The 10,538-nt window shown below is 42.6% G+C and overlaps 1 protein-coding gene across 3 annotated transcripts in view; it reads left to right on the forward strand.

The window, feature by feature from the left end:
* The window catches only part of WNK1 (WNK lysine deficient protein kinase 1), a 158,781-nt gene extending 148,405 nt beyond the window's left edge, over positions 1–10,376 (forward strand). For all 3 annotated transcript variants that reach the window (XM_069491045.1, XM_069491046.1, XM_069491047.1), the window contains 3 exons: positions 84–278; positions 6,761–6,948; positions 7,420–10,376. In XM_069491045.1, the coding sequence (XP_069347146.1) occupies positions 84–278; positions 6,761–6,948; positions 7,420–7,737 (701 nt within the window). In that variant the 3' untranslated portion in view covers positions 7,738–10,376. The remainder of the gene's footprint in view (positions 1–83; positions 279–6,760; positions 6,949–7,419) is intronic.
* The last annotated feature ends 162 nt before the right edge of the window (positions 10,377–10,538 follow it).

The raw sequence follows: 10,538 nt of genomic DNA on the forward strand, positions 1-10,538 counted from the left end.
ACATTGAAGGAATAAGAACAGTGCCTGCTGAGTGCATTGGGAAAGCTGGATGTGTTTCCTCATGCCACTTTATCTTTTGGCAGGTAACCTGTCTGGTCAGAGTGCAGCTTCAGTCTTGCACCCCCAGCAGACCCTCCAACCTCCTGGCAACATCCCAGAGTCTGGGCAGAATCAGCTGTTACAGCCCCTTAAGCCATCTCCCTCCAGTGACAACCTCTATTCAGCCTTCACCAGTGATGGTGCCATTTCAGTACCAAGCCTTTCTGCTCCAGGTCAAGGTAAGAAATCAAAGCAACCATCATCTTCCAAAAACATGAATGTGGAGATATTGCCATTCCTGAGACAAAAGCCTGATGAATAACCTATTATTAAGGTGGGATGAAAGACCAGCTGACTAGAACACAGCCTATGTGTTGTACACTTAATCTTTGGGCTGAAAAGGGAAGTTGAGTAATGATTAGAATTGGTGGGCTCATTGCTCCCATCAGATGAAATAGCTTTTTTTCACGGGATTACAGTGAAAAGTTACATCTGCAACCTATATGAATAACTCATTTGGGATTTGGAGCTTGTGTTTTAATACTAGGCTATTTCCTGAATGAAATTCTAGGGAGTTTTAGCAGTTTCTGAAAGCTAATGCATTTTCTTAGTGTAGAATTTTGTAACTTCTAAGTATGGGAGTGGCATACCAAGATGAATAGCCCTACAGTTATCTACTTTCCAAATACAGTTGTGTTTATTAATAATTGATGAAAACATTTCTGCAAAGGAAAGAGCTTCTAGTAACATTAGAACAAGAATTAAAAGGAATTGGGTGTCTGGGTGGAAGAGAATGAAAAAAGTATAGGTAAGTAGCTTAAGTGCCTTTGCCAGTTTCACAGAAATGAGAGATTAGATTGTCTCTTCACAAGATGAATGTACTTGGTTGGTAGGAAGCACAAACTAGCTAGCATTATTCCAACTGAGAAAAGCATCAGTATTTTGCATGAAAAGAATTGAGACCTAATATTTCCAGTCTTACATATGTGACTTTCCTCCAGAAGCTTGTTCTTTTGTGTACCGTCTTAGTACATTTCATCACTCCAGCCTCAAGTTTCTAACATCTTGTAGCTGTGTTCTGTCTCTTCTCCTCTCTCTGTTCTTCCTTGTTTTTCCCCTCTCACAGGCTGTGCGAAGTTTAACTGTGCATCTGAACAGGTGACATTCAAACCTGGTGGCAGGAGGACCCGATTTCTGAGTACGCCCTGCTTGGCTCTTTGTGTGTAACACCTTTACTCCTTCCTCGTCCTTGTTTTTCTGCTGCTTGGATCTGATGTTTCACACAGTCCATTTTCATTTGTCTCTTTCTATATATCATCTACTCAGTGGCTTGGCTGAATTACTATTACCCTCAGAAGTTTGGGTCTGCAGATCAATTATCATAAAAGATTTAGAAATAATAATAGGCTTCTACAAACTTCACTATAACTTTCTGGTAGAATTGCTTCTTCATAAAGCTGTGACAGAGGATATCAAGGCTATAGACTGCTGGGTCATTTAGAATAATGAAGACTACACTCTATGGTCATATTCGTCTCACTGCCCTGCCACTAGAAGTGACAGAATGCATCTTGACCACTGATGTACTTAGATCTTGGCAGCAGGTAAAAGTTATACCCTATTTTTTTCATTCTTTTTCAGAGTAGGTTGAAATCTTTTTTTTCCCCCTCAATTAAGCCTAAGCATCTACCAGTTGAAAAGATGCTAGAATCTCTTCATTAGATCACCACTGCCCTCGAACCCCGTAAAATCAGTAGTTTAAAAAGTGGTTATTCTGATAAAGCATTTATTCTCTTAAAGACCAGAGCCCAGCACCTACAAGTGAAAATTGTCTTTTTGACATAATTGCTGGGGTTTCTCAGTTTTCTGCTTAAAAACAAGGCACAGTAGCAAGTCACCCTTCTTCCCCACATGTGAAATGAAGACGTGGCCTGTGTGCTAGGATTGTTGTACAAGTCAAGTAAGACCAGTTACAAAGAAACAAGTAGCATTTGGGAAGCACGCATGGTTTGCCTCGGGTTAGCCAGTCCCTCCCTGGCACATAAGTAGGTAGTCAATAAATGTTTATTGAAATAATAGTTTAAAAAACAAACAAACAGAAACATAGTTCAAGTAGAAAAACCTTTTTAGAATTTGGTGAAAGATCTTCTCTATTAAGGCCTCAAACTTCTGATGTGGTTATTGAAGTGCTTTTTAAATGCATGTGCTAAGGCCATCACTGTTTCTGAGTATGGTCCAGTGGTCTTTGGGCCTCTTCATGGTGGAAAGGATTTACACTTCCCTTTGTTCTCTGCAGTGACTAGATTTAAAGGGAAGTACAACCCATTAACTTCCATTTCCCTTACTCACACATTTATAACCCTTCCAACACCGCTGTTTTCTTTACCTGAACTAGTATGGATTGGCTGTACTTGAGGCAGTCTCTTACTGCCTTTCCTCACAATCAGTAGTCCAGGGCTATTTAACAAAGAAAGGGGTAGAAGGCATTACCCAATTTGGTAGTTTTCAAAGCATGTGTTACATTTGAACACCCAGATCAATAATTTTTCTGGTTAGACTAACCCGGACTATGCCTACCACTTGACACGTAAATAAACATTTAATTTGCATGTCCAGCTAGGAAAATGGAAAGTACAATAACAGTAGGAGGCAAGGGTTTTGGAGTAGAATGTGAGCTATCAGGCCTATGATATACATCCTGAAATGTCTGAGAGGGAAGAAAGAGAACCAAGGCTTCGTTTTGTGAAGTATAATGTGACAAGTACCGTTTTAATTAATTCTGTAAATTCTTATCCCACACTTAAAGGTAGGTGGTATTTCCCCTGTTGTTCAAATGAAAATCGTTAGAAATATTAAATCTTATCACTTCCCTTTGGGTCTAAAACGAAAGGCCCTACATCTGTTGAAGGCACATCAGGGTATATCATGTAAGCCTGGTGAACACATCCCAAGAGGCAGACTTAAAGAAATATGCAGGCAACCTACAGTGGCTCATGCAATCCCAGCAATTTGGGAGGCCAAGGCAGGAGGATTGCTTGAGGCCAGGAGTTTGAGACCAGCCTGGGCAACATAGCAAGACCCTATATCCACAAAAAATAGAAAATAAAAGATTATGAAGAAATATGCAAAGAAAACAAGTACTTTAAAAGGGTGGGGATCTTACTAGTTTGGGATATATTATTCTATGCTCTCAAAGTAGATAATGGTTTGGAAGCACGGCTTGGCTTACTGCTCTATTTATGTTCAGAGGTTGCTTGTTTTCCACATACTTTTAAAGCTTTTTCTGGAAGGGAAGGGGTTGGTGTATATGTCTAGGATATGGAACTGTAATAACCAATTTAAAGAAATTTAAAACTGTAACAGTGGTAATGTCCATCTATCAGCATACTGTGGTAAGATTGCTAATGCATTTAATTAAGTGCTTTTTAACAACCCAGCTGGAGAAACAGGAAGTGGGACAGGGTCAGTGGAAACACTGCTTGGGTATTTGAAATTCAAGCAGTGAGACCTAAGAGATTGACATTCCTCTCCCATTCCAGAGCCATAATGCAGGGCATTACTCTTAGATACAAAGATTGGGTGTGGAAACTCAACATTAGCCAGGTAACACAACCCATCAGATAATCGTGTCAGGCTAACAGCCAGTTAGATGCATCCCATGGAATTATGTCTATGTTCCTTCAGAGTAGAGGAGGGGAAAAAAAGACAAAACTACATCTATGGCAAGGACTACCCATCTGTCTCCCCTCCTGCTTTCTCTTGCTGGGCCTTTGTGTGCTGTTTAAGATTCTAAATGTTTTACACTGATGTTTCTTTATCTTTAACACATGGCTTCTTTCTTTGTGCTTCAGGGAAGATGGTGAAAAAAGTCTGTCCTTGCAACCAGCTCTGTAGTAATTATCTTTTCTTTCTGTTACTTTTGGTCCTTGATTGCAACACCTGTTACCTATACGTTCTTTGAACTCTGAAGCCTCACAGCTCCCTGATTCCTAACTTCCGTCTGTCTCTGCACTCTTTTCCAATATGTTTTTTAACATGCTTAATTGCTAACTACTAGCTATTCTTCCAGAGTGAGAAATCACCTCCCAGTCAGTGCTATCAGTGATGACCCCCGTGTGAGCCTAGCTCTGTGACGGTCATGGGTCGGTGGTGCCCATGGATGTGTATAGTGTACAGAGGGGTCAGAGACACCTAGCTCCCGTGGGCAAGAGGGCCCTTTGGCCAGCAGATAAGTGGCAGGCACTGTTAAACCCCACTGGACACTCAGCAGGATGAAAGCGTGTGAAAGTCCATGTAGTGGGAGATGTCTGCTAGATTGGTGAGGAGAGAAATACTACTTCGTAGAGTTTGGCTTCTTAGACTGATGGCTTCTCATTAGAGTACAGATAACTCAGCAACCCGGCAGGCTCCCTACAAGGGTCTAGAGAGGGTCAACAGGAAAACTCCATACTCAGCTACTGAGCAGTGTGTTGTGCGTCATGATAGATTATTGTTACTAGGATCTGACAGCGTGAGGGTAGGGGAAATGTATTACTGTGACAGGAGAAAATCAAAATAAGAGTTTCTGGGAGTAAGTAAACTACTTTTCAGAGCTTTTCAGAGGAACTAAGGTTTAGAGGTTTGGAGGCTGACTAGCACGTTCTCTGGAAGTCCTGTCTACTATAATAGCTTTTATGGTCAAGTCTGCTTTGCCCAGGAGTTACTTTCTAGTCAGAAAGCGATGCGTTTGTTTCCTTTAACGGGAAGCCTGTTCACCGAAGCCAGAATAAGAAGGTTTACCTGTATGGTTAACTCCTTCCTCTTGGGATAAACCCCACTTTCGGAGCCCAGTATTAGGTGATACAGGCTACAATGAAAGATGAAATTTGGTTCTAAAGGGGCCTCACAGTCCCAAGGGTGACTGACACCACACTGGAGAGGCATGACTCCCAGCATGAGCTCTTGTGAACGAGCAGTGCCCACCTCTCCTGAGCGCCTTATGTTTAGCTTCTGACAGCCCTGCTCCCCCGGGATTATTCCCGGCTTTTGTTTGGATTATCTCTCACATCACGCTCACTGAGCAGTAATCACACAGGGTGACAGTCTTCGTGCATGTGAAATGCTTGCTTTCCCGATTTTAGTCACTGTCATGACTGCCCATCCTCATTGCCTGTGCTTCCCACTTCACCTCCGTCTCACGTTTGCTGTGTGCAGAAGGCTGTTTCCTGTGCTTTAATCCTTCCCACTTGGGTTCCTGTACTGTAGGGGGAGTCAGTCTTCCCTTTGCACTGTATGTGCCATAGCAGTCCCCTCGTGGCTCCGGCGGGCACCAGGAAGTGAGCTGACGTTCACACTGCCTTAGTTCCATATCTTGCCATGGTGGTAAGAAGCATGTGACCTTCCTTCCTCTGCACTTCACCTCAGAGTTAGCTGTTAGTCCAGCACAGACGTGCTTGTGTGTGCCATTCCCTGGGTGGTAGGATATAAACTGGACTTGAGACCAGCAACGGTTAATAATGGGCTTTTAAATGGCAGGGTTGCATTAGGCGTGCTGCTGTGCTCTGGTGCTGCTTTGACCTTGAAAGCAGGAAAACGCATGCACTTATTTAGCCCCCAGCATTACTCGGGTACCTTAAGGCCTAGTGGCTCACAACTTAACTTCAGTAGTTTTTATTTATTCTGTAGCAAATGTGAGATCTGATAAGAAAGTGGGGGGTGAGAGAAAAAAAAATCAAGACCATGACTCTTCTTTCCCTCTTCCCTAACACGTGCCTCTTCGAATAATCTTCAGTGTGCCCTCCAGCAGAACCGAAATCAGGCAGGACACAGACTCCTTCTTTTCTCATCAAACCATAGCAGTAGCATTCCTTCATCACAGCCTCAAAGCTTCCTCCTTCCCTTTGCACCCTGCTTCAGCTGCATTTTCCTGTTGCTTCTACATGGTGTTCTGGGAAGAGTGGGGAGAAGGGGTGAGAATCCTTGAACCAATTGAAACTGAGGTCATCTTCAGGAAAACCATGTCTTCCTGGAGTTGAAAGATTCAGGCACACCATGCCGTCCTTTCCTCGTGAGTAATCGTGGTCTTTAACTCATTGGAAATTGGGAAAGGTTGAAGGCTTAACTCTTAACCAGGTTTATGTTTGCAAATTCATGTTTATGGGTCCAGGTGAAAAAGTTTTTTGAACAGAGCATGCTATTTATTGCCTCTTTCTATTTTAAAGAATGTGGCAGTGTCCACATGGTTTGGGAACCCCATCTTCTCCTTGGCCAAGCACCTATCTTCGCATTCCTATTCCTGCTTTAACCCAGCCAAATGCACAAGAAATCCTCTTCTTTTGGCCCCGCATTCTGCCAAATTCCAGATCAACTAGCCTTGCTGACCATTTCACATCTCCCTCATCAGTACGATGCTGGGAATAGAGTACCGGCAGGCAGTTCCAGTACTCTGAGATGCCTTGTGAAGGGGCCGAAAGAGGTTCCTGCCCTTTGCACCTATCATCATCCTGAATTTTTCAGCCTTATCTGCAGCTACTGAAGAGAAACTATTTTCATTACCCTTTTATACCAAAACAAATGGCTAAATAAAACCTTAGAAAATCTTCCTTTCTTGCATGGCTTCCCAGTTCATCCTCTCCCCGTTCTGTGGTTTGCCATTCATTATCCTCTGAAGTTTTCCCTCTTTCTGAAATTATAACCCAGGCTCCTTTTAATGCTTATATTCTTTTCCTTTTTATAACTCTAGGGACCAGCAGCACAAACACTGTCGGGGGGACAGTGAACAGCCAAGCTGCCCAGGCTCAGCCTCCTGCCATGACATCGAGCAGGAAGGGCACATTCACAGATGACCTGCACAAACTGGTAGACAATTGGGCCCGAGATGCCATGAATCTTTCAGGCAGGAGAGGAAGCAAAGGACATATGAATTATGAGGTGAGTCTTCTCTTTTTGCCATTAGACCTAATCTGTCCGAGCATCACAGCTAAATCCAAGGTGATATAAACTACCTGGGCTACTTAACATTTTGTGCCATGACATTCTTTAGTAGCTCATGAATTTTAATACTCTTTAGAAAAACAAGGCAAAAATCACCCGGGTACCCTTTTATTCTTCCTTCCCTGAATTGCTGGCCTCTTATGGGTCGGCTCAGTTGTTTCTTCCCTTTTCCTTCAACATCCTGAACTACATGTGCAGACACGCACATACACACGACACCCCTCTCTTCTAATCAGAATTATTTTCACTCTTACTTGGTAAATATAAAGAGCCAATAAATACTAAGGAAGGCTTTGTTTCATTTTACCATACCCTACAAAATAGATGTGTTTTAGTGCTGCCTGCCCATTTTATAGCCACGGGTGTTAAACCCACACCAGACTTTACATGTGGTGGTTTTGTTTCCAGGGCCCTGGAATGGCAAGGAAGTTCTCTGCACCTGGGCAGCTGTGCATCTCCATGACCTCAAACCTGGGTGGCTCTGCCCCCATCTCTGCAGCATCAGCTACCTCTCTAGGTCACTTCACCAAGTCTCTGTGCCCCCCACAGCAGTACGGTTTTCCAGCTGCCCCATTTGGCGCTCAGTGGAGTGGGACGGGCGGCCCAGCACCACAGCCGCTTGGCCAGTTCCAACCTGTGGGAACTGCCTCCTTGCAGAATTTCAACATCAGCAATTTGCAGAAATCCATCAGCAATCCCCCAGGTTCCAACCTGCGGACCACTTAGTCAGACCTAAAGCCGTTAACTGAGTAGATCTGGGGGCAGAGATGGAATGCTGATGGGGGGAGGGGGTGGGAAAGTAGCCTCTTACTAACTACTAGTGCTGCATTTAACTGGTTATTTCTTGCCAGAAGGGAATGTTCTAATACCGCTTTGAGCCCACAGAATGGAGAGTCTCCCTCCCCCTCCCTTTATTGGAGTGGGGCAGCTTCAGACCATGCTTTCCTGTTCTTCCATACCCAACAGTGAGGGCTTGGGCGAGGAAAGGGAATCTTGTTCGTGAGGAAACTACTAGAGAGCTCAATGTAAAATCAAACCCCATCTGTATTTTCAAGTGGGTGGAACTCCTAATTTTGGTACACGCTCCAAATCCCTGCTCTCCCTCAGCAGTCCAAACCAGAAGACACACACACACAAAAGCTATTGGGCTATCTCCTATCTTGCTCCTATCCCTCTTCTCCCCCCTTCTTTTTGTTAGTTTTTCTTTGCTTTTTAGAACCCAGTGGAAAATACCAGGGGACTGGGGGTGTAACCTTATGATAGGTCATTAGTGCTTTAAGCAAAAGATATTAGCAGCTTTGACTGCAGCATTAGCAATTAGGGAAAAAAAATTAAGTTCCCTGCGGACATGTAACTTTGCCATCAGTTTTGATGTGGAAACACTGTGATATTATATAAATGTTGTTGGACAACAGTAGTTTTAAAGGTAAAATATGAAACGTTTAAAAAGTTCCAAAAAAAGCTAGCTCTGTCCTTTACTTATTGAGACACTTTAACTTTTTTCCTTTGTATTTCCATTGTATTAGATAAATAAATGTGAATGTAAAATTGTACAAATTACTGTACTTGAATACTTCTGTTCTCCCAGTGTTGCTTGCTGGACATTTTAGTGCCTTGGACTCCTACTGCTTCGCCATTAGCATCAGCTTCTCAGACCCCAGGTCAGCAAAGGGCATGTGGAAGGAGATTGTGGGTCCAGGGGGCCCTAGCAGTGGATATGCCAAAGGGAAGTTCAAAGAGTATTTTTTTTACGTCATTCAACAATTTTGTCTAGAGCAGGTGTAAGATGAGTCAGGTGAGAAGTTAAGTTGGCATCAGTGGATGAAAGCAGAAGGTTCTGTTTCAGGAATAGTTGAGGGAGGGGCATTAGAACAAAATTGGGCAATTTAAAAGATTGAGAGTGGTGTGTGCTCAGTGAAAGAAAAAGAAAGACTACAGAATGGGGGAACAGACTTGTTTAGAAGATACTTGACGGCCAGCCAGTGACTGTCATAGACCTTACTTATCTGAGCTAGGCCTGACAGACAAGATCTAGAAGAAATTAAACATAAAGAGAAAGGGGTTGGCGGCTAGTTTTTACGTTGGAAAACGTGATAGTGAAAAGCCACAGATAAAGAAAGTTGCTCTAAGAACTGTTTGGATTGCTTTCCTCTTGCACATGTCCCATGCATTTCTCAGCCTGGGGTACTCTATTTTGTGGAAAATGAATCTTTCTACATCTGAATAAGCATTGTCAAAAAGAATGCTTATTCCTACCCATTTCCTCTATGATGTCCAAATGGTTGCAGGATTATACTCTAGTGTGCCACCTTTATTTCTAAAATTATGACTAATATTCTATTTTCATATAAATATTTCCTTTAAATAATAACTGCAACCAACCAGTATTATTTAGTGCTATGCCTAATTGTAACGAGCAGTTCTACTGTTTTCAGAGCTTTCCAGAAATACTAATTGGCTATGTTTGGGAACTCTATTATCTCTGAAGACGGATACAGAAGCTGGGACTCTTAATTTGGGGGTGCTGCTTCTCTTGACTCTCAGTTGGGAAACTGGCATATTCCCAGCCTTTCACCGCCCCCACCCCCATTGGCACATCCCAGGAATCAAACCGTAGGAAGAAGAGCCGAGTCCTATTCGTTCCTCATAGGCCTGTTTTCTTTCCTGTGTGGCCTCGGCCCCAGAGACGCAAATGAGAGCTGAGGGTTTTAGGAAGGTAGAGTTGAAAAGGCCAGCAGTTTCAAGCCCTGCCTTAAAACTGTCCACTTACTCTCTGCCTGTAGTTCTTGGGGAGCGGGTACGAGTAAGGACAGCACAGAGAGAGTTCCGAGTAAATGAGAAGGGACCACCTAAGACAAATGGAACAGAACTTTATCCCAGAGAAATGAGGGAGCCAAATGCAGCACATTATTGTTTTGTTATTTTGGTTTAATAATTTTGAGATCTTTTCACTCATACACAAAAACTAAGAACTGGTTTTATTTACTGTTGATTTTTTTCCCCTCCTGTGGATGAAAGAACTGAAGCCTAGAGGAATGAACCTAGTGCTACTGAACTGTTTAAATTATTTTTGTGTTAATAGTACACTGAGTATCTTTTTCCACATTAAAAAAAAATCTTTCTGAATTATAAATGTTTTCCTTACATTATTTAACAATGTACACTGTTTAAAAAACAAATAAACTGAATTCAAACTTTGGGGGTTTCTCAGCAGCCATTAATTGTACATTTTGCACTAACTCTGGGTGTTGCGCTTCTTGTAAGATTGCGCCTGTGCTTCAGTTTGTTACCTTTGTAGACTTATTTAATGAAACCATTCAAATAAACCAAACTTGCTTTTGTTGAGCTGTGAGGTTTCATTTCCAGCAAATTCCCTTTTCACATTCTCATTGGCATTGTTTTGAGTTATGTACAATTTAAAACTGGATCCCTAATTCCCAGGAGTTGTTTTTTTTTAGCAACAGTATTGCCCTGAACTAAGATTATGCTGCATACAAAGGTGATGTTTTTTCCTGAGGAAAATGGTA

Source organism: Eulemur rufifrons, chromosome 16, assembly GCF_041146395.1.
Source record: "Eulemur rufifrons isolate Redbay chromosome 16, OSU_ERuf_1, whole genome shotgun sequence".
Taxonomy (NCBI): domain Eukaryota; kingdom Metazoa; phylum Chordata; class Mammalia; order Primates; family Lemuridae; genus Eulemur; species Eulemur rufifrons.